At 56.6% G+C, this 27,031-nt stretch overlaps 2 protein-coding genes across 7 annotated transcripts in view; both read right to left on the reverse strand.

The window, feature by feature from the left end:
* Positions 1-1,134: 1,134 nt before the first annotated feature.
* Positions 1,135-21,099, reverse strand: BAIAP2L2 (BAR/IMD domain containing adaptor protein 2 like 2). Its single transcript, XM_051961940.1, has 14 exons — positions 20,564-21,099; positions 19,028-19,103; positions 17,391-17,477; positions 16,358-16,419; positions 9,981-10,052; positions 9,002-9,118; positions 7,253-7,399; positions 6,032-6,184; positions 5,576-5,714; positions 4,743-4,959; positions 4,379-4,447; positions 4,014-4,230; positions 2,220-2,263; positions 1,135-1,962 (listed from the first exon to the last, which is right to left on the reverse strand). The coding sequence occupies exons 1-14, from the start codon at positions 20,600-20,602 to the stop codon at positions 1,887-1,889; spliced, it is 1,515 nt and encodes a 504-aa protein (XP_051817900.1). The 5' UTR covers positions 20,603-21,099; the 3' UTR covers positions 1,135-1,886.
* A 776-nt stretch (positions 21,100-21,875) lies between these two features.
* The window catches only part of PLA2G6 (phospholipase A2 group VI), a 47,393-nt gene continuing 42,237 nt past the window's right edge, over positions 21,876-27,031 (reverse strand). For all 6 annotated transcript variants that reach the window (XM_051961932.1, XM_051961933.1, XM_051961934.1 and 3 more), the window contains 8 exons: positions 26,858-26,936; positions 25,213-25,376; positions 24,775-24,925; positions 23,967-24,103; positions 23,566-23,720; positions 23,197-23,364; positions 22,966-23,039; positions 21,876-22,819 (listed from right to left, as the gene is read on the reverse strand). In XM_051961932.1, coding sequence (XP_051817892.1) covers positions 22,675-22,819; positions 22,966-23,039; positions 23,197-23,364; positions 23,566-23,720; positions 23,967-24,103; positions 24,775-24,925; positions 25,213-25,376; positions 26,858-26,936 — 1,073 coding nt within the window. In that variant the 3' untranslated portion in view covers positions 21,876-22,674. The remainder of the gene's footprint in view (positions 22,820-22,965; positions 23,040-23,196; positions 23,365-23,565; positions 23,721-23,966; positions 24,104-24,774; positions 24,926-25,212; positions 25,377-26,857; positions 26,937-27,031) is intronic.

Below are 27,031 nucleotides of genomic sequence, written 5' to 3' on the forward strand. Positions count from 1 at the left end.
CTCCGGGGCCGCGCCGCTGGCGGGGAGTTGGCAGCGTCAGAACCGCTCTCCCGGCCCGGCCCCGGCCCCCCTTGTGTCGCCTGCGCTGCCCCTCGGCCCCCCGGCTGCCTGAGCCTCCCCCAGCCGGGAATGCCCGCGGGGCCGTGCTGGGTCTGGGGGCCGCTGACCTGGCCTTCTCTGGCTGTTCCCCCTCCGGGAGCCCCTCTGGGTCAGGCTCCCCGGGCCATTCGGCTGCGCTGGGCTCGGACCCTCCGGGCGCCCCACAGCCCACTGCGCCCCGGGGATTAGCGGCTCCGGGAGCTTTAAACGGCCCCTCCCCCGCCCTGGCTCTGCCTGGCGACCTGGCTGTGTCTGGGGGGGGGGGGCCCACCCCAATGGGACCCGCGCGGGGGGAGGGAACCGGAGCCAGGAACAGCCCGTCACCGCCGCGGCCCAGGCCAGATGCTGTCGGAGGCGCTTTGGGGGCTGGGGGGCACAGATACTGTAGCTCATGCCCAGACGGGTAAACCGAGGCAGGCGGCGTAAAGGGCCTCGCTCACACGGCCGAATGTCTGAGGTCTCCCCGGTGAGGGGGAAGAACCCTGGCACCCAGCGCCACGGACCCCCGTCCCAGTCTGGGCTCAGGGCCTCTGTCACCCGGGACGAGCTGTCTTTTTGTGCCTCAGTTTCCTCCTCTGAAAAGCCGGGAGATGGAACGGTTCCCTGAGGTCCCTTTCAGCGGCTGACCCTGGGAGGGCCCCTAATCCCCTAAGCGCTTTAGCCCCCAGCCCTTGCGCATTCCTGCTGCGGGGGCCTGGGGCAGGGGCTGGCCCAGGCTGGCTCGGGGCGTTCCTTGGCAGCCCAGTCCCGGGGGCCCGGGGGTCGGGGGGTCGGGGGGGGGGGCGCTCTGGAACAACCCCGGCTTTGTCACAGGCTCCGGCCCCCCGGGGTGTGGGCGCGGCCCAGCTCAGACTCTGCTGGAGCGGCCGGTCCCCTGCCCGAGGGTTGGGGGCCGGGGACGCCGCGGCAGCGTTCGGCTCGGCCCGAGAAAACTTCCCAGGAAGGAGACACGGTTCCCGCCTCTGTCGGGGCCCGGGGCCTGGTCACTCCCCAAGACCCCCAGCCCCATCCCCACAAGCACACAGAGGGCTCGGCTTTGTCTGCTCCACCTGCTTTAATTCCTCCCCACTTACACAATCAAACAGACTGGGGAGGGGAGGGGAGGGGAGCTCCTCGGGCCTCCGGGGGGGATGATGGGAGAGGAAGCAGCAGCAAAGGGAGGGGGCCGCCTCGTGCTGCAGCTGGCCCCTGGGGGAGGGGGGGGGGACGGTCGGATGGATGGATGTGGATGGTCGGACGAACGGATAAATGGACAGTGGACAGATGGTTGGAGCGGACGGACGGGTGGTGGATGGCTGGGTGGTTGGAGCGGACGGACGGCTGGACAGATGGACAGGTGGTTGGATCGGACGGGGGTGGATGGCTGGGTGGTTGGAGCGGACAGACGGCTGGACAGATGGACAGGTGGTTGGATCGGACGGGGGTGGATGGCTGGGTGGTTGGATCGGATGGCTGGTGGATGGCTGGACAGATGGATGGGTTGATGGTTGGATGGACGAGGGGGCGGTTGAAGATGGCCCCCGCTGACTCTCCCCCTTGCTGGGCCCTGCTGGCCGGGCACCCTGACCCCGGGGTCACCCTGTTTCGTTGGGGAGCGCGGTCTCCCTTGCTTCAGAATCTGCCCCGGCTGGGGAGAGGGTGGGCAGAGGGCTCGTGCCCTGGACCCCCATATCCCCGAGATCTTCGGCTTGGACACCGGAGGTTTCCAGGTGCTTTCTGGGGCTTCTGCTGCATGCTGGGAGAGGCTGGGTCTGCACGTGGGAGACGCTCCCCAGGGCAGGGGACCCTCAGCGGATGAGGGGGGCCGAGCGGTCGTTGGTGACGGTGGGACGAAGCTTCACCGTGGCAAAGGGGTTGGTGCCTCTGAGTGGAGAAAACACGAGTGAGGGGGAGAGCGGGAATAACGGCGACCCCCTGTAATCCCAGGGCTCCCCCAGACTCACTGAGGGTTTGGGGTAGTTCGGCTCACTCCTTCAAAAGGGGAGGGGGAGCCCCCCACATATGGCCACCAGGCAGCGTGCTACAGGCCTGGGCTCCAGCATCTTCTGGGTCTGTCCCTGGGCGAGGGGGAATGCTGCCCGCCGCCCCCCGCCCGGCCCTGGCTGCCCCGTCTCACTCACCGGGGGAAGAGCTCGGGGGGCTGCTGCTCCCAGGCCGTCTGCTTCTGTAAGGAAGGATCAGTCAGGGTGGGGCAGGGGCTGCCGAGCAGGAGCCGGCCTCTGTCTGTCTTCCCTCCCCCACTAACAGCTAAATAACAAGACTAGCGTCCATGGTGCTTTATGAACCTCCTCACGGCTCCGAGGCGGGTGCTAACGCGCTCCCCAGCTAACAGAAGAGGAAACTGAGGCAGGAAATGAGCGACTTGGCCGGAGTGACTCAGTGTCTCAGGCAGGGTTTGAGCCCGGCTTCCCGGCCTGTCCGGCATTTCCGCTGAACGACAAGGCGTTCTCTGCCCCAGAAGTTTGAAAATGGATCTGGCTGGAAAGCTCGGGGAGCTCTGCAGGAACTGAGGCCGAGGGAAGTGAGCAGAACCACTGCACAGCAATGAGACGGCTCTCTTCCCATCCGGGAGACGGCTCGGGCCCCTTCCAACGGCCGTGGGAGGGAGAGACCGCCTACGTCCGGTCGGGGGCCGAGGGGAGCGGACCTCGCCACCTCCCCGGTTTGTTTGTTCCCCTGGGCCTGGTTTTTCTTGTGTAACGTGACAAATATGGAGGTCTGTCTGGGAGGGTGGTCCGCGTTACACAGACTGCGGGCTGCCTCGGGGAGGGGGGAGACACGGGGAGGGAGAAATGCTCGGAGCAGTGTTAGGGAGGTAAACGTTGGAAAGAGTTTACATGTGTTTGGGGAGTACCATCGGAAATTAAAAATGTGAAAATATGTAATATTGAGAGAGAAAGGAAGAGAGAGAAAAGGAGGAAAAGAAGGAGGGAAAGAGGGAGAGGGAGGGAGGGAGGGAGGAGAAAGGGAGGAAGAAAACTGATCTGTCCAAAGGAGTCTTGATCACAGAGTCCATGAGAGGAGGGAACAGAGAAAGGCCTGGAGCAACACCAGGCCCTGCGTTCCCCAAAGCACTCTGGGAGCTGGGGATAAAACAGGCGTCGTTCCTTCTGTCTCTAATAGAGGAGGGGACTGAGTCACCCAGCTGAGAACCAAAGCCCTGACTCGGAATTCAAGGATCACAGGGCTGGGAGGGGGCTTAGAACAGGGGATGTCGGAGCTGGGAGGGAGCCTAGAACAGGGGATGTCGGGGCCGGGAGGGAGCTTAGAAAAGGGGATGTCAGAGCTGGGAGGGAGCTTAGAACAGGGGATGTCGGGGCTGGGAGGCAGCCTAGAACAGGGGATGTCGGAGCCGGGAGGGAGCTTAGAACAGGGGGTGTTGGGGCCGGGAGGGAGCCTAGAACAGGGGATGTCGGAGCTGGGAGGGAGCTTAGAACAGGGGATGTCGGGGCTGGGAGGGAGCCTAGAACAGGGGATGTCGGGGCTGGGAGGGAGCTTAGAACAGGGGGTGTTGGGGCCGGGAGGGAGCCTAGAACAGGGGGTGTCGGGGCTGGAGGGAGCCTAGAACAGGGGGTGTCGGGGCTGGGAGGGAGCCTAGAACAGGGGGTGTCGGGGCCGGGAGGGAGCCTAGAACAGGGGGTGTCGGGGCCGGGAGGGAGCCTAGAACAGGGGATGTTGGGGCTGGGAGGGAGCCTAGAACAGGGGATGTCGGGGCTGGGAGGGAGCCTAGAACAGGGGATGTCGGGGCTGGGAGGGCGACAGTGCAGTCCATAGAAAGAGCCCTGGGGTTCCCATCTTGCTTCAGACCCTTCTTGTCACTTCCCTGTGCCTCAGTTTCTCCCTTACAGCAGGGGCCCCGCCAGCGGGGAGCCCAGACGGGCCGGTCGGCGGCAGGCCCGGGCCAGAGCGCTCACCTTGCCGTCACTGGCTATCCCCATGCTGCCCACGCTGCTCCGGCGGCTGCTGGCGGGGGGCGGGGGGGGAGAGGGGGCTCGGCTCGTCGCCCGGCTGGTCGTCCTGCTGGGGGTGTGGGGCCGGGAATGGCCGTCCCAGTACTCGGAGGCCGCCGAGGTGCTCACGGGGTGGTCCAGGAGGTTGTCCAGGCTGTGAGTGCCCCGCAGTGGGTAGGCCCTGAGCCGGAAGGGAGCAGAGGTTGGGACCGGCCCCCCCAAAAGCGCTCCGAGGAGAGGTGCTGCCTGGCTGGAGGCAGAGGGCTGGCCGGGTTGACCTTGCCGTGGGGAGCTGGCGGGGGCGGGGCCGGCTTCCTTGCCACTCTCACCTGGAGGGCACCTCAGCCACGGGCAGATCTTCCAGGAGCTTCACGTAGGCCTCGGGGAACCAGCCGCTCCTGGGGGCAGACGGAGCTGGATCAGAGGCTGCCAGACCTGCCCCGGACCCCTCTAGCACGCCTGGGGGCCACCTGGGAGCTCCCGCGAGGGAGGCTCATCCCCCACATTTTCCAGATGGGGAAACTGAGGCCCCCAGAAAGTGATGAGGTTACGCTGTGTGCGACACTGTCTGCCGCTGTTTGTGCCTCGACTTCCCTCCCTGTAAGGGTGAAGGTGGGGGCTCGGTGGTCCCGGAGCTTCCTCCCGGCCGAAGAGCGGAGACCCCGGACCTCTCAAAGCCCGTCCCCCACTCACGCGGACGACCCCTCCAGCTTGCCGTAGAGCCAGCCATTCTGGGCTTCGGGCACCAGCACCTGGACGACGTCGCCGGCGGAGAAGGGCAGCAAGGTTCGGTTGGCGTTGTCCGAGTGGGAGACCAAGGCCTGAGCTCGCCGGGGGCCCCTGCCGCTGCCCTGGCGCTCCCCGAACGAGTTGGAGCGGGACCGCGGGGCGCTGCCGGCGTACAGGGAGGCTGTGCAGGGGAGGGGGACAGCGGGGGACAGCCCCCACGTCAATCCGGGCCCAGCGCCCTCCCTCCCAGGCGGCCACTGGCCCAGCCCTCACTGGCCAGCGGCTGCTCAGACTGGGCCCAGGGAGGAGGCCGCGAGCTGTAGGACTGCTGGGACGGGCAGTGAGTGGGGTGCTAGGACCCCTGGGGGAGGGTCTGGCCCTTGGGGGGGTCTGTCTTTGGGGTGCCCCAATGGATAGCATGGGGTCCCTAAGGGAGTCTCCCAGCCCTGACACCCCCGTTCTAAGCCCCCTCCCAGCCCTGACATCCCCTGTTCTAAGCCCCCTCCCGGCCCTGACATCCCCTGTTCTAAGCCCCCTCCCGGCCCTGACATCTCCTGTTCTAAGCTCCCTCCCAGCTCTGACACCCCCGTTCTAAGCCCCCCCCAGCCCCGACATCCCCTGTTCTAAGCCCCCTCCCGGCACTGACATCCCCTGTTCTAAGCCCCTCTGGGTTCTAACACTCCAAATTCTAGGGTCCTTCCCAATTTGAATAGTCTTCTTTGGGGAGGAGACAAGGTTCCCCCAGGGAGGGTCTATGTGGGCTAGTGGGGTGGGGAGGGGTCTGTCCCGTGACTCACTGGATGACGGCGTCCGGGGCAGGGGCATACGATCCGGCTCCAGTTGGGACAAAGGTCTCCCCTCGCCGGGCTCCTGGCCGTAGGAGCCCGAGCTATGCCGGCTCCGGGGAGAGCTGAAGTCTCCCAGAGACCTCTGGGGCTGCGAGGGGAGATGGGCAGGGGAGGGTGGGGAAGGGAGGGGAGAGGCAGGGCTGCCCCCCGCCCTATTCTGCCCCCCACCGCCAGTCCCAGGGCTCCCCATAGGGATTCAGCAGCCTCCTCCCAAGCCACAGAGGAGGTGGGGGGGAGACCCCAGGGGGGAGGTAGGGGGAGGACAGGGTCTCTCGGAAGCTTGAGGTTCTAGGGGGGAGGATAGTCCAGGATGGGGGCCTCAGGTCCCAGGGGGGAGGGGGGGAGGACAGGGGGTGGGTACAGGGGGGGTGAGAAAGGTGGCGCCCGTAGCTCCCAGGGGCTCACCATCTCCAGGCGGGTGGGGGTCAGGCGGCCCGAGAGGTAGGCTGACCCAAGGCTGGGGCCCAGCAGGCCCGGGGAGTGGGCACGGGAGGGGTTCCGGCTGGCTTCCGACTGCTCCTTCCACAAGATAACTTTGCTCTGGAGGATGCTCCGGGCCTGGGGGAAGGGAAGGGTTTAGTCCTGGCTCGGACCGGTCCTCGCTGTGTGACCTTCGGTAAATCGGGAGCCCTTTCTGAGCCTCAGCAAAACGAGGGTAGAGAATTAGCTGATTTTTAAGCCTAAGAGGTGCTGGTCCTTCCCTGTTCCAAGCCCCCTCCCAGCCCTGACATCCCCTGTTCTGAGCTGTGTGCGCACATGTTATACACATGCATATGGACAGACAGGCAGGCAGGGGGATGGACAAATGGACAGACAGATGGTAGATAGGTAGAAGGTTGGACGGATGGGTGAGAGATACAGATGGAAAGAAAGGGGGGGAGAGAGACAGAGACAGAGACAAAGAGAGAGACAGAGAGACAGACAGACAGAGAGAGAGATGGAGAGAGAGAGACAGAGAAAGACAGAGAGAGAGAGACAGAGAGACAGAGAGATGGAGAGAGAGAGACAGAGAGAGAGACAGAAACAGAGAGAGAGAGAGAGAGAGAGAGAGAGAGAGAGAGAGAGAGAGAGAGAGAGAGAGAGAGAGAGAAGAGAGGGAGAATCGAGGGAGAATCAGCAGCCCTGGAAAGGGCTTCATAAACCCTCACATCAGAGGTGCTAGTCCTCCCTGACACCTCTCTCGATATCTGTTTATTTGAGGAAAGAAGGAAGGAAAAAGGGAGGAAGGAGAGAAGGAAGGAGGGAGGGAGGAAAGAAGAGAAGGAGAAAGGAAGGAAGGAAAGGAGGGAGTGAAAAAGGAGGGAATGAAGAAAGTAAGAAGGGAAAGAAGCCGGGAGAGAGAGGGACCTGGCTCCTTACAAAGATCCCTGCATCCAGAATGGGTTGAAGCCCTGGCTCCAGCATTTACTAGCCAGCCAATGACAGCCAACTAGACTTAGAATCACAGTCCTGAACTCAGATTTGGGCTCTGACACAAGTTTTCCAGCCCTCAGTTTCCTCATCTGTAAAATGGAGGAGCAGAACTGGGGGACACTCCCACCTGTCTGCTCCTAGGATTTCTAAGACTGAAAAGGAATAAAGGGACCCCCCCCCACCCCTCCAGCTCCCAGCAGGCCTTGGGCTCACCCGGCCGAAGAAGTGCAGGAAGGTGTTGGATAAGAGCAGGTGCTTCTCGGCCAGGAACCGGTAGCGCCTCTTCTCCTCCAGCTCGGCCGCCTTCTGGCTCTCGGAGACGAAGGCGTGCATCTGGGCGTGCAGCCTGTTCACGCTCTCCTGGGCAGGGAGAGGGGGGAGGAGTGAGGGGCTCCCCAGAAATGGGGCCGGGGCGCCGCGGAATCACCAACGGCCTGTGCCGCGCTCAGTGGCTCCCTGCCAGCTCTCGGGGATGACCCGCTGGTCGACAATTCCCAAGCGTTTATTAAACACTATAATATATCAGGTACAAGGCAAAGAGGCTTCAGAAAGTTTGAAATCTAGGGGGGAAATCAAGGCAAACGGCGACGGGCCCACGGCAGGCATGGGCAGCCAGTCCTACTCTGAATTTGGGAGGTGTTCCCGGCCCGTTCCCCTCGTTCTATCCATGGGGGATTCGGCCCCCCACATGTGTGGGGCCCCTGCCCCATCTCCCCTGGGCCTCCTCGATCCCAGAGGGTCCCCGTGGCGTGAGCACCAGTCTGCCTCCGATCCATCGCCTGGCTCCGGACACTCTCCTTCGGATCCAGGTCCCATTGACAACGTGGCGCCCAGAATGGGGCACAGGGTCTGATTGTGGCGACCGGCAGCAGGGAGGGTACTTCCCTACTTCCCCTCACACCCCCAGACCTTTTTCAAGTGACCTGGGTCCCCTTCCCCCCTTTCCGCTGTGTCCTTTGCCTACTAGAAAGCCAGCCCCCGGAGGCAAGAACAACTTTGCTTGTTTTTATAACTGAGACTTTCGCACTTAACCACTTTATCTGTCTATACCGTCCAGCCCCATCTCCTCTCCCACCCCTCCCCCACCATTTGGGGCTTATGAAATCGATTGCTTGAACCTAAATTTAAGATCTTACATTTATTTCCCTCTGATTTCCTCCATCCTCTTAATTCTCTCGCCAGCACCTCCATAGGAGAGGAATGACCAACTCCAAAAAAAACCCCAGAAAATCCTCAATTTTCCCCACACCGTCCCTCTCCATTCCCTAAATCCAGCCTCGGACATTTACTGGGTGACTCGCATCAAGTCAGCCTCAGTTTACAGATGAGGATCTGTAAAATGGGAATAATAATAGGACTTACCTCCCAGACTTATTGTAAGATAACATGGCTTTGTAAACCATTTGATATTCTGAATAATAATTATTATTAAGTGCTTCTTCCATCTAGAAGTCTTCCCTGACAGAGGTCTGCTTATAAGGAGGATTTTTCTGGTAGCTATCCAGCCAGACTGTGAGACCCCTGAGTTTTTTTAATTTACCGAACTCTTCCTGAATATCAGCCTCACCCCAAGGCCTTTTCTGGCTCTAGAGCCTGTATATGGTTTTTGTGGACGAACTTTTTAGCAGAACGACATGGATGGGCTGGTAAGTAGGGAGCTGGTCCCTTGGGAAGAACCAAAGATTTAAAGCTGGAATGGACTTTAGAGACCTCTGGATCTAAGCCCCCTCATTTTACTTATAAGGAAATGGAAACATTTCCCAGAGTGACCCAGTTAGTGAATATTAAAAGCAGGATTTGAATTCAGGTCTTCCTGCTGCCAGGTCCCACCTCTGGTCATCTCCTGAGCTGCTTAGAAGGGTAGGGGTGAGGGGGGAGCTGTGGACACAACTGACCTTAATCTGGGGTGAGGGCTGGGCTCCCCCGGGGAATCCAGGCCCTCCCCCTGCCCACCCCACTCACCTTCATGTCCCGTGCATTCTTATCTCTCTGTCTCTCCATCCTCCACAGCTCCGACATGCATTTCTCCAGGTTGGCGGCCCGATGGCGATATTCTATCTCATAGTGTTGGCGGCTGTCCTGGAGAGTGGGGAGCAGGGCGGGGGGAGGAAAAGAGGGTGCCCATGGCGATGAGACCGTCTCAGGGGCAGCGGAGGTGGTAAAACTATTATTTTATGGGTGAATTACTTCCTCTGCTTCTCCATATATTCGGCTCTAAAAATGGGAATAGTCAACCCTAGGCCTATTTTAGACATATCTAGTACCACTGTCTCATTTTACAGATGAGGAAACTGAGACCCACGGGACACAATATGGGAAAGTATTTTATAAAAATATAATAAATATATATATTATATATAATAAAAATATATAAATATAAAAAAATGAAGTGGCGTATTTTACAAAGCACACCACCAAATAAGGTCGGACAGCTTCAAGATTTACCAAAGATGACGGATACTCGATTTTGTCTGACTATCACACAGCTCTGTAAACTTGGATTCTCAAGGCATTATTGTTCCTATTTTACAAACGAGGAAACCGAGACTCAGAGAGTCTTGCTGAAGATCACACAGCTAGTAAGTCAGAGCCAGGATTTCTCCTGATTCCAGCTCTATCGTCTCGTGTTGTTGGATTTTTTCCCACTATAACAAGAAGTCTTTCTGATTATTGTTCTCAGTGATCCCAGGGGGACTCCACTACAATGGGGGCAAAAGTCAATTTGTTTATATGCCTTTGAGGAATCGGGATGGGGAGGATTTCACTAAAAAGTTCCTCCCTTTTCCCCAGAGAGAGGAATGGAGAATGGGAAGCCCTCAGAGTTGGAGAAGGCCATAGAGTGCCCGGATTAGAGGGAAAACTGAGGATGGGGAGGGGGCTGCCCACCCAGCCCTTTGGAGATTCGGGGTGGGTATCAGGGAGGCGCTGGGGGTGGGCTCACTTTGATAAACTGCATGTCCAGCTTGGTGTTCTTCTCCATGTGCTGCAGAAGGTCTTCGTGGAAAGTGTGCACCTGGAAAAGGGAGAAGGTCATGGCCCTTGTTTGCTCTCACAGTACCGTGATGGAGCAGGAAGAGGGGTTGCTTTGGGATACGGAACGTCCAAATTAGAAGGGACCTTAGAACAGGGGCCGTCGGAGCCAGGAGGAGCCTTAGAACAGGGAATGTTAAAACAAGAGAACATTAAATTAAATTCAGTAAGAGAACATTTTGCAGGCAAAGAAACCGAGAAGTAGAAGAGGAAGTAACTGTCCCCCAAATCCCAACCCTAACGATCATTAGCGCCATAAGAGCCATAAAGCTGGCCGTGGCCTTGGATCCTCCCTGATTCCTGAGAACTTTACTCCCTAGGCACAATTCCAAATGGGAATCAAAGCCTTGTTTGTGGCAAGGTGTCGCTGGAGACACTGGGCGGGCGTTTCAGCGTCAGGGAGTGGCCAGGGTCCCCGTGGTGCTTCCTGCCAGGAAGAATTTAGGGCACAAAGGAGGATTGGGCACAAACAGAGGAAAATCTGCGAGAGAGACCACGCTGGGGATTTTGACATTGAGAAAAGAGAATGAGATTTACCCATACTTGTAAATAAAAAACTATTTAAAAAAAGAGAGAGAGAGAACGAGAAGCAGTATGGCGGCTAGTGGAACAAGCGCTGGGCTTATAGTCAGGAAAATCTATATTCAAGTCTCATCTCTGACTCCAGCTATTTGACTTTGGGCAAATCACATAAAGCTCGGGCGACCGGCTAAGATTTTTCTAGTAAATTAGAGATTGGATTATGGATTGCAAGTTATCTGAGCCAAATTTATTTTAAAAATAAAAGGAATAATTGATATAAAGGGAACCGATAGAAAGGGGATGGCCGGTAGTGCTGGAACCTTACTTTTATCATCTGAGTTAAAGAAACAATATAGATATTAAGAGGGTCTAAAATTCTTCTAAAGAAACAAGAGGATGAGGGGACAATATGAAGAAAGGATTTTTAGAAGTGTGTATAGAGTAAGATTTTTTTTTCCCCTGAGGCAATTGGGGTTAAGTGACTTGCCCAGGGTCACACAGCCAGGAAGTATTAAGTGTCTGAGGTCAGATTTGAACTCAGGTCCTCTTGACTTCAGGGCTGGTGCTCTATCCACTACTCAACTAGCTGCCCCTAGATTAAGATTTAAGAAGGTGGGGGAAAGGATAAATGAGGGATTTTTAAAGGGGTAGAATAAGGAATAGAAGCATAAGGGGAGAGGGTGAGGTAACAGGAATAGTGTAAAAACAGATTGAGGAGGACAATAGGATGGAGAGAAATTCCCAATTTTGAATGCGAAATAATCTATTTTCATGTCAATGACGTGTGACCTGGAGGAGAGTTGGAGGTGAGCTCTACCTGTGGAACGGGCTCATTAATCATGGCTTTGAGAAATGATCAAAGAATATCTCAAGTCTCAAATTAAAAAAAAAAAGGATTGTGATTTGCATTTGAGGAGGGAGTAGCAACAAAATCCCAGCTCCTCGACATACTGACCAGAGCAGAGAGGAAGCTGGGAAAGGTAACGCCAACTGATATCCCCGTAATTGTTGCTGTTTTATCCTATTAAGGGGTATTCTCTCCCTCCCTGGGGGGAAGCAGTTGTGGCCATGGATTACATGGTGAGGGGTCTGGAGATTGTGCGACATCAGGACCTCAGAGACCATGGCATCCAACGTTCATTTTACAGAAGAAGAAACGGACCCGGGACTTGTCCTAGGTCACCTGGGCAGTAACTGGAAAAGTTCGAATTTAAACCTAGGTCTTCTTGATTCCAAATGTGTAGCCTGGAGAAAGGAAGACTCAGTCGATCAGCATTTATTAAGTGCCTACTGCCTGCCAGGCACTATCCTAGCTAGGTGCTGGCTCGTGCAGTTAAAGAGCATCAAGCGCAAGAGACAGAGTGCCTAGATTAGGAAGCGGGAAGGAGTTTGCGAGAGAGACTTCAGCTCAGTGTTGTGAGCTGCCCAGTCATGGAATGGTCTGCTTTGAGTAGGAGTGAGTTCCCTGGCCTTGGAGGTCTGCAAACAGAGGCTGGTGACCCCTTGGCAGGTGTAGGACAAAGGGAATCTGGTCCGTGGATAGGCTAGCTGGAGGCTGAGGTCCCTTCCAGCCCTGGCATTCGGGGCCCCTGCTTCCTGCAGAAATCCTCAGTTAGTTCATATCAGGGGCCACTTGAAGGCCTCGGCTTCTGCCAGCACCTGCTCCTGGAATGGCCTCCCTTGGGCCTAGAGCCCTGAGATCCTTCCAGCCACAAGCCTGGGCACAAGGCGTCCGGGCACAAGGCGTCCATTCAAGGTTAGGTTTTGTTTATAAATCCTTGTCCAGCCCAGATAATCAGGAAATCTCCTGCTGGCTGCCTGGTAGGACATGGGCAGCCAACCCCACAGCTCTAGGTAATCCCTAAGGAACAGGAACTTAACCCTCAGCCACAGGGAAGGAAGACTCACAAAGACCGTCCTAATCGGGGCTATCTCCCAGCAGGCAACGGTTTTTCTGGCCTCCGGCCTCACGCCCAGATGGAAGGGCATCTGACCCAACCCTCCCCTCCCAAAGGGGGTGCCCTTTCTACCTTGGCCCTCACAGCCCCACAGACTCACCTGCCTTTCTCCCACCCTGAGGAAAATCCCCAGTTCCTTCCACTGCCACTGGTGGTACAGCCATTAGGCTACATGGATTGGGAACAAGAGCATCACACAGTACTTTGAGGCTTGCTGATCACATTACAATTATTATCTCATTTGATCCTCAAATTTGGGGGGAGGGACTATTATTATGAAAATTAGACTATATATAATAATAATAGCAGCTAATACTTACCTGTACACAATTTACTGTTAACAATTTACAATTAATTTAATCACTGATCTGTGAATAAATGTAATTAATTGAATTTACTAATTAATTTGTCAATTTCTATGAATGCTGTTTGCTCCTCAAACTTGGGGGGAGGGACTATTATTATAACAATTGTATTGTATATAATATTAATAATAATAGTGGCTAATATTAACCTGTACTATTAATTTACTAATTTATTCACCGATTGGTTACTGCTAGAGACTTTCTTTCTGAGAATCACCATGGATGATGCCCAGGAGGAAGAAGAGGACTCAGATAGAGAGGGAGACAGACAGATAGACAGACAGACACAGAGAGACAGAGACAGACAGAGACAGAGAGAGAGAGAGAGAGAATGATGAGAGATGAGAGGTTGATGAGAAATAATGAGAAGTTGATGAGAAATGATGAGAGATGATGAGAGATGATGAGAGATGATGAGAGATAATGAGGAATGATGAGAAGATGATGAGAGATGATGAGAGGTTGATGAGAGATGATGAGAGATGATAAGAGGATGATGAGAGATGATGAGAGGTTGATGAGAGGTTGATGAGAGATGATGAGAGATGATAAGAGATGATAAGAGATGATGAGAGATGATAGGATGATGAGAGATGCTGAGAGGTTGATGAGAGGTTGATGAGAGATGATGAGAGGTGATAAGAAGATGATGAGAGATGATGAGAGGTTGATGAAAGATGATGAGAGGTGATAAGATGATGAGGAATGATGAGAAGATGATGAGAGATGATGAGAGGTGATGAGAGATGATGAGAGATGATAAGAGATGATAAGATATGATAAGAGATGATAAGAGATGATGAGAGATGATGAGAGGTTGATGAGAGATGATGAAAGATGATGAGAGGTGATAAGAAGATGATGAGAGGATGATGAGAGATGATGAGAGATGATGGGAGGTTGATGAAAGATGATGAGAAGTTGATGAGAGATGATGAGAGATGAGAGACATACATAACTCCTCCTGCTTCCTGCTAACCCTGCTGAGATCACCGATAAAGAGAGGCTGTTTGGTACTCTAACATCAGCTCATCTCCATATCTATATGGGGAATATTAGTATGTGTGGCCCTGGCAATAGGTAGCCTCAAGGTAGACCCGCTCTGGCCAGGGCACTGAGAAGAGGGGATGCCTAGGGGGACCCAGGAGACAGAAGGAGGCTCGGCCCCTGAGGCAGGAGGATGTGGCTTCCAGGTGTTAGATCTTTCCTTAGGATGCAGCACTGACTCCAGGTGTCTCCCTTCTGCGGATCCACCCACGCAGTGCTGAGCGAGCTGGGCGGGGTAATCCCAGAAGAGAGTAGATATAAATGGCAGCTGTGCCTTAGGCAAAGAAGGATGCGGAGAGATGCAGAGACATTCAGAGATACAGAAAGAGAGAGAGAGACATACATAGACCTGCTCTTGCTTCCTGCTCACCCCTGCTGAGATTGCCAATAAAGAAAGGCTGTTGGCACCTTAATCTTGGCTCTCTCCATGAGTATCCAGGAAAGATTGGTATGAACGGGCCTGGCAGTCAGTAGCCTCGGTGTGGGAAGTTACATGTTACTAATTAACTAAATTTACTCATTAATTTATCAATTTCTATGAATGCTGTTTGATCCTCAAACTTGGGGGGAGGGACTCATTATAATAATTATAGTATGTATAATAATAGCTAATATTTACAAGTACATAATTTACTATTAACTTACTAATTTAATCACTGATCTGTGAATAGATGTAATTAACTGAATTTACTAATTTAGTTTATTCCCTTCTATGAATGCTGTTTGCCCCTCAAACTTGGGGGGAGGGACTCATTATATCAATTATACCATATATAATCATAATAGCTAATATTTATCCATATACAACTTACTATTAACTTACTAATTTAATCACTGATCTGTGAATAAATGTAATTAATTAAATTTACTAATCAATGTATCAATTTCTATGAATCCTGTTTATTCTCAAACTTGGAGTGAGGAACTATTACTATAACAATTATACTAATATTTAATAATAATAGCAGCTAATATTTACCTGTACACAATTTACTATTAACTTACTCACTTACTCAATTAACTTTACTATTAACTTAATCACTGATCTATGAATAAATGTAATTAACTAAATTTATTAATCAATGTATCAATTTCTATGAATGCTGTTTGATCCTCAAACTTGGGGGGAGGGACTATTATTATAACAATTAGACTGTATATAATAATAATAGCAGCTAATATTTACCCATACACAACTTACTATTAACTTACTAATCTATTCACAGATCTACTACAAATTAACTAACTCTACTAATTAATACATCAATTTATATGAATGCTGCTTGATTCTCAAACTTGGCGGGGGAGGGACTATGTTATAAATTATAATAATAATAGCAGCTAATACTGTACACAAGTTACTATTAACTTACTAATTTATTCACTAATCTGTGAATAAATTTACTTAACTAAATTTGCTAATTTATCCATTTCTATGGATGCTGTTTATTATTAAAATTTTATATTACTATCCCATTTTACAGTAACAATAAATGATACTAGCAACATTTCCTCCTAGTTCTCAGGCCTTTTCACCACATGGTCTAAGATCCTATCAGCGTGCTGACTTTTGCCCACCATGGGTTAGGAAAGCCCTTCTGAACAAACCAAGCCTGGTCTTTCCTGGGGGAGCGCAGGACCAGAGGGAGGAGTCCGGCCGCGGTAGTGGCAGGAAGGGGGCCCCTCACAGAGGGCCGAGGAAGGCCGCAGGAACTCCTCAGGGAGAGGGTCCCACAGCCCGAGCCCCATTACAAGTCTCCATCCTAGTCTTGATCCATGCCATGGATGATGTATATGACATATAGCTAGATGATGCTATGGATAAAGCAGGAGATCCGCTTCCCTTCGCAGCCTGCCTCAGTTTCCCCAATGGTAAAAAGGTGATAATCCCTCCCAGGGTTGTTGTTAGGGCCCAACGAGGTGACGTGTGTCAGCACTTAAATTTGTTATAAAGTGCTGGAGGAAGGGCGTCCAGAATCGGGGAGGGGAGACCCCTACTCTGTTCTGATGGCATCCGGAGCGGGGATCTCGTTGGGGAAGGACATGGACCGGTCACTGAAAGGCGCCCGGGATGGATTTGAAGGCCGGACCATGTAAGGATTGGCTGGAAAATGTGAGACTGTATTCTGGGGAAGAGAAGGGGGATGTGCCGGCTCGCTTGGAGGGTTTGCGGGGATGGGCAGACCAGGATTGGTCTTGTCCCTTTGGGCCCAGAGGGCAGAAGAGAAATGGGAACTGGCACTTGTCTGGAAGGGAGCTCAATCCGTACGTTTTTACTGATGGGGAAACTGAGGAAGCCCTGACTCGGCCAACATTGCCCAGACAGGGAACGTGGGGGCGGGCCTGGGGCCGGGGATGGCAGACCCTCAGCACACGCTCCCCGGCCTGAGACTCACCACCACTTCCAGGTCGTTGTTCAGGTGCCGCTGGGTGTCCGACATCTGGACCAGGATCTCACCTTGAGGACGGGGAGGAAACGGAGATTGTGACGGGCAGGTGTGCTGGCCCGAGCCCCCAGCCCCCGGGCCCGTGTGGGTGAGTTACTGGGGTCCCCTTGGCAGGGCGGCCCACAGCACGAGAGCAATGGCTGCCGGGGTTACTCTGGGCACCGATCCTTGCCCCAGAAGCCCCTCCCCACCCCTCTCTTGCCCCTGCAGGTCACTGGGCCGCTAACACCAGCTCCTGACTCTTCATACAACCCCCCCCCAATCCCTGTGAGATAAGGAATGTGGGGATTGCCACTTTTTATAGATGGGAAAACTGAGGCCCCCCAAGCAGCGGTGACTCGCCCAGGGTCACGGGATCCTGGATCTGAAACTGGAAGGCTCGGCTCTGAAACTGGGGGGTCACGATCCCCGGGGGGTCTCCCCCTTGGGGAGGGTCACCAAGTCATGACTTAACATCAGCAATGTTCGATCTACATGCCTGTTTTTTATACCCGGGGCCTGTAAAAATTTCTCAGGCAAAAAGGGGCCGCCAGTGGAAAAATTTAAGACGTCCTAAATTCTCCCCCAAGCCCTCAATTCTTTGGCTGAAGAACCGAGGCCCGAGAGGCCGTGGCCCGTCACCCAGGCGGCATGGGAGGTAAGCTCTGAGCCCCGGCCTCCAGGGCCGGGTCTCCCACCTCCGGGCCCACCCTACCAGAGGTCCCAGACGGTCCCAGAGTCCGTTCTTGAACCAACAGCCGTGGCCCCGGGACCCGGGTTTCAAACGTGCCTCCAATACTCACGGGATGGTTATGGACAAATCTCCCCCCACTGAACCTCAGTTTTCTCATCTGTACAATGGGACTCATGATCCTTGTGCTTCGGGAGGCTATTGGAGAGGGCTTACACAATGTTGGCGGGGCCCAATCTGAGCCTCCTTATCTATCTGGATGGGCCCTCGGGTCTGGCCTGTGGGAGGCAGGGGCCCGGGGTGGTCTCCTACCCAAGAGCTGGGAGGTGGAGCTCTGCAAGGCTTGCTCCCCGATCTTCTGGATGGCTCTGAAGTAGACCTCGGCCGCTTCCGACAGCGCTGTCCGGGAGGGAGAGAATTCTGGGCCTGCGACTCGGCCCGGCCTCCGAGCCCTCCTCCCCCGCCTCCTCCCCCAGCTCAGGCTCGCCTCCAAGGGTCCCCACGCCTTCCTAAAGGAGGGTCCCTGGACTCTCCTCAAGCCCCTCAATTCCCTTGCATTATGGGGCTCTGCACGTGCACTTTCCTCCCTTCCTACAAGCGCAGGGGCGCTGACCCCGGACCCCCCAGGGCCCAGACCCGGGCTCTCAAAGCAGAAGGTGCCTGAGAAACGCTGAACGAATGAAATCCAGACTTCGGTCCGGACCCCAACGCAGCCGGCCTCGGGCCCACCCCCCAAACACCAGCCCTGGTCTCTCTCCCATGAGCACCTACGGGTGCGGGGGAACACGTGGAGGGGGAGGGGGAATCACTGCGGGGGCACGGGGGAGGGGGCTGCGGAACAGACTCATCATCAGTCTGGTTTGTTACTCCCAGAGGGCCGGGAAAGTGCTCGGGAGAGTCTCACGCTGTGGGGACGGGTCGTTAAGAGCAACGGTAAGGACCAATAATAAAACAGGTAGCAACAATGGTAATAGTAATGATAAATAATAGCAATGATAATAAATAATAATAAATAACAGCAACAATAATAACAATACTCTAATGGTAATAATAAAAATGATGATAGTAATAATAAGTAGCAATAAATAATAGTAATAAGTAACACATAATAGTAATGATAATTAATAATAAATAATAGCAATAAGGATGACAATAAGTGAACAATCATCATCATCATCATGATAATAGCAAATAATGATAATGATAAATTAATGATAAATCATAGTAATAAGGATAATAATAGTAATAATAAATCAACACATAGTAATAAGTAGTAATAATGATAATATATAATAAATGTTGGTAATGATGATAATAATAAACAATAATAGTAATGAATTATAAATAATAGTGATATGTAATAATAAATAATGATGACAATATGTAATGATAAATAATAGTAACAACATTAAGTCATATTGAATAATAATACTAATAATGATGATAAGTAATAATAGATAATAATAGTAACAACACTGAAAAGTAGTAATAAATAATAGTAATAATGATAACATATAATGATCATAAGTAATTATAAATAATTGTAATCATGACAATATATAATAAGAAATAATAGTAGTGACGATAAATAATAGTAATAATAGTAATGATAATGATCATAATTATCTGTGGTAATAATATGCAATGATAAATAATAGTCATGATGATGAGCAATGGTAAACAATAATAGTGATATGATCATAATAAGCAATTTTAGATAGTAATAATAATGATAATATGTAAGGATAAATAATAATGATGATGATAGGTAATTATCACCACCATTTCTATTTAAGGGATAAGGGTAAACCGAGGCTCGGACTTGGCCGGCTCCCACGGCCAGAGGGTGTCGGGGAAGACGAGAGTGATCTCCCAGGCTGGCTCTTTTATTCTCCCACTCCCCCGGGACCGAGGGGTCGGGGGTGCAGCGGACAAGCGTCCCCACTCACCGTGGAAGGCACGGAGGTAGTTGTTGCCCAGGTAGACGAGATTCTCCAGGGCCGGGTTAAACTGCTCCATGATGCTCTGGGGCCAGGTGAGGGACGGGACAGGATGACAAGTTAAACGGCTGAGCCCACTCTCCCTCCGTCTCCCGGAGCTCTGGAGCCCCTGGGCAGCCTCCCGCGGCCGGAGATGGGCCCGCAGCTAATCTGACTGGGGGCTGAGGGTCCCAGGCTCCCGGACAGTTACCAAACCCCGTCTCCCATCATGCAGCCTCCTTTCCTAGTGGTCAATAGTCCCTGTACTCCCTCCCTCCCAGGACAGCCTATCCCAGTTTTCTGAAACCTGCCTCCCTGTGCCTTCGTTCTATTGTTGGGGAGGGAGGAAGTGGGATCCCGCCTCCCTCTGTCAGCAGGGTTGGGGGGCTTCCTCTAGGCCCCCCTCCAGCCCCATCTTGCTGATAATCAGACCTTGGGGCCTTCCTAGGCTTTGCTAAATATAGCTCTGTGGGGCAACAGGACACCATCCCTCCCCTGGACAGGAGGCTGCCGGTGGCCGCCCGGGGATGCTTAAAACTCGGGTGGGAGCCACTCCTGGGGACCCCCGGCCCTTAAGGAAGTTACCCAGCTCCTCCCCCAACGAAAGTGGGAAGGGCTTGGCCCCTCACGCCCGCCCCCTCCCCCAGGGAGGAGAAAGATCATCACTTCCATGAGAGAGAGCCCCACTCTTGTATCATACTTCCTTCCAACGTCCCTGTGAGCTGGGGATTACTCCATAGCCCCATTTCACTGATGAGAAACTGAGGGCCACAGGCCTGAGATGACTTGACAAGGGTCACAGTGCCAGCTGGGAGGGCCCGCTGAATGCCCTGGAGGGCTCTGAGTAAGGGGCTCCCTCGCTGTGAATTAAGCCCTTACTCTGTTCCCAGCTGGTTCCATCCCCGGCCCTTGGAGGACAGCGTGGGGGTCTCCTCCACCTTCCAAGCCAGGGAAAGGCCCTCCACACGGGAAGGACCCCTGCGGCCCACCCGGAGGAGCTGATTCAGTCCCAAGAGACACGTGAGAAAGGAACCAAGTGGGAGAAGGTGATCTCTTTTCCAGGTTTTGGAGGGGAATTAACTCTGCTGCCTTTGGGCTGGAGAATGGGTGACAATTGCAGGCTGAATCCTGAGGGATGACCTGAGTTCCCCTCCCTTGGGGATGCTGTCTGAGGGGCCCCTCAAGGTCACTGAGTCCCACCCTGCCGGGAGGAGAATCCTCCTGGGCACCCAGACGTGGGGGCTTTCAGTGGCCGCCCTCCCTGACTGGCCGCCCTCCTCAGGCCATTCCTGTTCTGGTCTTCCCAGGCTGGCTCCCTCTTCCAGACCCGGCCCATCTGGGAGCCCCCACTCGGCCTGTGTTGGTGCCCTCTGCGGAGGGGGTTCGCCCGCCCCTGACTTGCTTTCCCCGGGAGGCCCTTGAAGTCTGAGTCGCCCCCCGGGAGTGACGGCCTGAGCGGGCTGGCTGGACGTCCGCCTCCCGGCGTGGGCCCGAGGGACCGCTCACCTTGTAGATGGCCATCGTGGACCGGTAGAACTGCTCCATCTCGGGCTCGGAAGCGGGGAGGAAGGCGCTGCGGGAAGGAAGAGCACTGGGAGCGCCCGGAGAGCTCCCGTTCCCAGACTGGACCCAGGCTTCGGCCCAACAGTGTCCTCACGGCACCTGAGGCCTCCCAAGGGCCGCCTGGGGTGGGGACGGGGCCCGCGGGCAGGTTAATTATTCACCGGCTGGGATGGCAGAATCTGATCCGGGGTGGTAACCAGATGCCGGGTGGGGCAGGGGGAGGAAGCCTGGGACGTGGGGGGGCTCGTGTGACCTTCCCTTTGAATTATTCAGCCCTTCAGGGCAGGCTCGGCAAGCTGCGTCTCCTATCATCTCCCAGCTATGATTGCCGAGGGCCGGGGAGACCCAAAGGCCACCTGGTGGGGTTCCCTTTGGCTGCATTCCCAGGCCCAGTGAACCCCTCCCTCCAATTGTCTCCCAACTGCCACACCCCGAGCCGGCCCCCGGGAGGGCCTGGTCCCTTGGCCCCCTCGTCCCCCTCAGCCCCCTGGAGGGCCTGGTCCCTTGGCCCCCTTGTCTTCCTTGTCCCCCTTGGAGCTGTCCCAAGTCCTTACCCAGGGGGTCCCGGGAAAGCATGCCCCCTCTCTGGGTCTCAGTTGCCTGCTAAAGGGAGTGGTTTGGACTTCATCTCCAAGGTCCTTCCAGCCCTAAGTCCCGGATGACCCCGGGATGCCCTGGGAGTCCAAGGGAGCCCGCCACAGCCCCCCGGGGCACCTTTCCTGGGCACCGAAGATGCATTCCGGGCTCACCTGATGCCCGGGGCGCTGTTTCCTGGCCCTCCTCCCCATTTCCTTATAAATGCTATTTCTTTCTCAGGTTCATCTCTTCACTGGGGCCTGCCCACCCACCCCAAGGAGTCCCTGCTGCAAGGGCGGCTCCATTTCCCAGAGGAACCCCGTGTCCTTCAAGGTCCTCTTGACCCCAGTCTGGGAGCGATCACCGACCTGGGGCTTGGAGACCCCTCAGAGAAACCCCCGGCCCTCCTTTTCACTGGAGTTTTGAGGGAAAGAGGTCCACGAGCCTCCCCCCTTTTCTGGCAAAGCTCCCTCAGGCCTCCTTTCTCATCCTGTCCCACTTCCTTCACTCGATGTCCCCTCAGTGCTAGGAGGCGGACGCGGGGGACAACTAAAGGCGGGGCTTCCTTGGCGGATTCCCGTAACGGCTCTGGGTCCGAACGCCAGTACCAGTATCCAGTCTTCTCACTCTCCACGAGGCCCCCCACCCCCAGAACTCACACAACACAAGCGGGGGGGGGGTCAGTCCAAGCCATTTATTTTGCTTTGTGGATTCCCTCTCGGAGAGAGGTGGAGGTAGGGGGCTCGTGGCCTCCCAGCACCCCCTTCTTGTGGGGGGCACCAAGAGCCGGGCCCAGAGCAGCAGCTTATGACATTTTCTTGTCCAAAATAACTTAACCCAGACAGTGGAGGGAGGGAGGGAGAAGGGGAGCGACCGACAAGGTATGGCCTTGGGGAGTGCCCTGGGCTGGGACAGGTCGGCTGGGAGCCTCCTCCCTCTGGGCCGGGCGGATTTTCTATCAGGGTGAGGGACTGATGGTGGTTGGCGGCCTGGGCGCCAGGGTCGAGCCAGGGAACCGTTCAGAAGGGGTGGGTGGGGGTGGGGGTGCCAGCTGGGCTCCACGCCAGCAGTTTATCCAGATAGGAGGCAGAGTCTGCTTCCGGGGCATGTCCAGAGCCGCCTCTCGCTTCTCTCCCCCCAGGTCCCCAGCCCCCCATTCAGGGTCCTAACGAGAAGAAGGCTGGGATCCTGCCAGGAAATCCCCACTCCGGGAGCCCAGCTCAGCAAGGGGCGATTCTGGGGGGAGGGGGCAGGGTCAGGGGAGACGAGGCACGAGGACGTGGGTGGCTCTGGTCAACACTTTAAGGCAGTAACGGCAAGAAGAGAAGGCTCCGAGCTGGGGGCTCCGAAGCTTCAGCTGGGAACACCCTGAAGCCCCGGAGGGGGGTGGGAGAGGAAGCCCCCCCAGGCGCCCGTCCCGGGCCGTCCCTCCGGGCAGGCGGGGTCGAGGGGAGGTGAGGCGGGGTGGGGGGTGGGCCTCAGGGGGTGAGGAGCTGCTGGACCAGCTTCTGCAACTGATCTCGCTGTTCGTAGATGTAGACCTCCGTCTCCCAGAGGGCGTTCACCAGGACCGTGTCACTGACCTCGTCCAGCATGATGTCCGTGCCCAGCTGGGGGTTCAGTCTGTGCGGGTAAGGGGGGAGGTCACCGTGGGGGGAAGCTTCGTCTCCACCTCCCCCCCCACCACCCCGGGGCAGGGCCCGATGCCCCGGGGCTCCCAGGAGGGTGAAAGGCCAGAGCAGGGGGAGGAGAGAGAGGGGCCGAAGTACCTGAAGTAGTGGATGTCGACCATCTCGCACCACGCTCGGGCCCGGTCCACAGCCCTTCCGTCGGGATCTGTGCACTGCAGGAGAGGGCCTGGGTGAGTCCTCCCCTCGGGGAGCCCAGGAGCTGCCTCAGACTCTCCCCTCACGAGGGGCTTGGGTGGGGGAGGGGAAGCCAGAGGCGTCTGTCTTGCCCAGGTCAGGGGCACCCCCTCCCCCGCTCAGGCCCGCACTCACACAGTCCACCACCATCTTGCCCAGCTCCCTGGCTCCAAAGACGGTGCGGGCCAGTTCCCAGGGGTTGCTGGGGCGGAAGACGTCCACGCAGCTCACCGGCACCTGGGGGGCCTTCCCAGTGCCCAGGGAGACCACCAACGAGAGCTTCTTCACCTTGTGACCTTGGCCCTGGGGGAGACAGGAACGGGCTCAGCCTGGAGAAATGAGGGGCCCGCAGAGGCAGCGCTCACACCCTCCTCTGCGGCAGCCACCTGGCCGTGACCCCGGTCACCCTGCCCTCCTGGGCCCAGAACAGCCCCCAAGACTGGCGCAGAGCAGCAGGGGTCTGTTCACCCTGGGCTGGCCAGGCCGGCCGGGCCGGGGGCTCACCTTGCGGATCATGTCTTGATTATACTCGTGGATCTCAGTCATGGCGTCCAGCGTCGGGTTGTTGGCCAGCAGCCCTCCGTCCAGGAAGCGCCCGATGGGCCGGAAGTAGGTAGGGGCCGCTCCACTGCTGCGGGCCGCCCTCCACACCAGCTGGTCTGAGGGAGGGAGAGCAGCCCCCCAGTGAGATCGCCCCAGGGGTTGATCTCAGGGTCAGAGTGCGTGCGAGTCTTGGGGAGACCACCGGACTCCAGGCTGGAGGGGACATCAGGCCTGCGGGACGAGGACACCCGGCCCTGGGTCGAAGGGAAGTTGAGATCGCCACGGTGGGGGCCCTCCGGGCTGGGGCTGCCCACTACCCCTCTGTCCTCCTCTCCCCGGCTGGGCCGGGGGCCCTTCGTTACCTTGGGGCTGGGTGAGCGGTCGTAAGTTGGGGTTCTGTGCAAAACGAGGCTCATTTCTGGTCTCGGGGGCATCGTAATTGCGGAAGAGGTGAAGCTCGGCAGGCTGGCGGTCAGACAGGGTCCCCGTCAGCATCACCCTGGGGGCGGGGAGCCACATAGAGCATTCAGCGCGGGCACCGGCCGGACACCCCGGGGAGACCCCCCTCCAGAGCCCGCTGGAAGATCCCTCGCCGTGGGAGCGCTTCGGGCAGCAGGAGCCAACCACACCACGCGGTGCTGGGCGAGGACTCGTTGGGATGTAAGAGGAGGTCACGGCTGGGAGGGGGCTCAGGACGGGGGGGGGGGGTGTCAGGGCTGGCAGAGTTCAGTTCTCCGTGCCCCATGCTCATTTCCATGATGAGAAGCCCTCAATCAATCCCTTGCCCAAAGTCTTCTGTCTTTCTGACTGGATCAGAAGCTTCCGGAGGGCGAGCCCTGGGCCCCAGCAAGCTCTCTGTGCCCCCCGGGGTCTCATGTTGCAGGAGGGCCACCCTGGGCCCACACAGATGCACGTGCTCCCCTTCCCCGGCCCCCGATCTGTCTGGCTCAAGCTCAGGATGACGGGTCTGAATTGAACCCAGCCCCCGTGGGCCCGAGAGACCCCCGAGATGAGAGGGTCCCTGTAATCGAGGCTTCCAAAGAAACCAATTCTCCAAAGGGGCACCAAGTGCTCCCAGAAAGGGAGGAGGGAGGAAGGCAGCTTTAAGACCATCTAGCAGGAGGCAGGGCAGGGGCCAAGGTGCCCTCCCCAGCCGGGGGCGGGACTTACTTGGGTCTCTTGATGTCCGTCATCTTGGTGTGCTCCCCAAATTCCCTCTTCAGGAACTCCTCCAGCGGGGCTGACTCGTAAGGCCTGGAGCCGCGGAACACCTCGTCCTTCATGCGGAAGTAGAGGCCCCGCATGTAGGCCATGGACTTGCCTAGGACCGAAGGTCGGGGCGTCAGCAGCCGCCTCCGGCCGGGACTTGGGAAGACGGAGGAAGCAGCTGGGGGGGGGTCTTACCCCTGGGCGTCTTCCCTGGGCCCCAGGGGGGCCACGGACTGGCTGTGTGACTGTGGCCGCCCCCTCCCGCTCCATGATTCACCGAGTCCCAGAGGGGCCGAGTCTCCCTCTCTCCCCGGAGGCCCCCTCTCCCGCCCCGGCGCGCTCCCCTGGCCCAGGAGGGGCTCCCCGAGGCTGCTGGAGGAACCGTTCCCGGCCCCTCACCGTGCTGGATGGCCAGAGCCAGGATCCCGCCCGTGCTGGTCCCGGCCACCCAGTCGAAGAGGTCCTTGGTGGGGATGCCCGCGGCCTTCTCGATGGCCATGAGCAGCTGGATGAGGACGAGCCCTTTCACACCGCCGCCGTCCAGACACAGCAGGTGGTCGTGGCTTGGGGGGAGAGGATGGAAATGAGAGGGAGACTGAGGCCCCGGGCTCCCCGGCCCCTCCGGGGGGGCCTTCTCGGCACAAAGCAGGGAGGACGTGGGAAAGAAGGGGCAGGGGGCTTCAGCGGAGAGCCGGGACCAGAGTCGAAGGATCTGGGTTCGAGCTCTGCCACAGACGCTTCCTCCTGTGTGGGCTCAGGCGGTTCACAGCCAGTGGGACTGGCTGGGTGAGTACACGAGTGAACCAGTCCTCTCTGGGACTGGGGGGCCCAGACAGGCTGGAGGTGAGCGGCCCCCGACCCCAGAGAAGCAGTGAAATGGGAGGGGGGCTGTGAGACAGACATGAATGAGAAGGGCAGCAGCACGGCCTACTGGGCAAGTCGGGGGGAGGGGGGAGGAGGCGAGTTCAGCCCACCCTCACTGCTTTCAAGCTAACAGAAGAGGCAGAGGTGACTGGGGGGGCAGGGACCTGACTCAGCCTCCCTACCCTAGGCATGGCTCTGAGCCTTCCCCCAGAAGCCTCTAGGCCAGGGCCTGGCCACACTGGGAAAGCAGAGGCCTCCATGTCTCCTCCCCCGGCCCTTTTCTCTGCTTCATGGGAAGGACCCTTGGGGCCCATTTTATGGGGCGCAGGGGGGGCGAAGGCCCGGAGAAGGAGTCTAGCTCAGGCCTCCTGGCTCTGGCTGAGGGGCAGGAAGCCGGGAAGATCCCCGTCCTGGGGCAGGGCTGGGAGCACACGCTCAGAGGGGACACAGCTCCAGCCCGGGCCTGAGGGCTGCCTCCCACTGACCCGCTGGCAGCTCTCCAGGGACACTGGGCCAGCAGCCGGGGCCGAGCAGGGTCCGGCTCATTCCCCCCATCGGGGGTCCTTCAAACACTTCAGACGGCCCTCGGGGCTCCCCCAGTGCTCCCTCTGGCAGACGTGCTGACCTTCCCTTCCCACCCTGCACCACATCAGGCACCCGCTTCGGTCTGTATCCCAGAGGCCCTTTCTAAGCTCAAGCCCTCCCTGGAGATAAGGAACAACAACTTATCAGCGCCCCGCATTCTGTGCACCAACCCCAGCACAATCTTCCCAAGATCCATCTCATCTATCGCTCCCCTGCTCAGGAGGCAGCCACGGCTGCCCGCTGTCTCCCCGATAAAGCCCCATTCCTCTGGTCCTCTCCGTGACTCTGGGCTGGCGTTCACGTTCACCCACGAGCACACACTCCCACGCCCCCCACCCATCCCAAGCTCCCATGTGCTGGATGAAGATCATTCCTTCTCCTCTGCCAGGAAACACCTAAGGCCTGTGCTCCCCCACCTGTGGCTGTTCTGTCCCCCTGGGGACAGCCGGGGGTTCTGGAGCCCCCATGTGTGGGGCTGGCCACAGGCCGGAAGGAACAAGATCAAGAAGGGAGCAAAGCGGGACAGCCCATGCCGGGGCCCCTGGGGATCTCGGGGGGACACAGGGGCGCCCACCTCCCACTCTGCCCCGCTTACGTTCTCCGCTCGTCCCTCATGGAGCTCAGGATGAAGTTGGGTTTCCGGGACCGAGAGAGGTGGACAAAATCCTGCAGCTCTGGGAGGCACAAAGGGATAGAGGTCAGGGGTCGGCCCCCCAGGGAGGTCACCTATAGACCTCCTGCCTATCTAAGTCACTATACCTGGTGGGCT

The sequence above is a fragment of the Antechinus flavipes genome, chromosome 5 (assembly GCF_016432865.1).
Source record: "Antechinus flavipes isolate AdamAnt ecotype Samford, QLD, Australia chromosome 5, AdamAnt_v2, whole genome shotgun sequence".
Taxonomy (NCBI): Eukaryota; Metazoa; Chordata; class Mammalia; order Dasyuromorphia; family Dasyuridae; genus Antechinus; species Antechinus flavipes.

Bases quoted from the DNA above. Each gene is read 5' to 3' on its own strand.
- BAIAP2L2 (XM_051961940.1), bottom strand. From the start codon at position 20,602: ATGGAGCAGTTCTACCGGTCCACGATGGCCATCTACAAG. The intron at 19,104-20,563 runs GTGAGCGGTCCC...ACCTGGCCCCAG, and splicing joins CCACGATGGCCATCTACAAG to AGCATCATGGAGCAGTTTAA. The intron at 17,478-19,027 runs GTGAGTGGGGAC...CCTCCCGGACAG, and splicing joins CTACCTCCGTGCCTTCCACG to CGCTGTCGGAAGCGGCCGAG.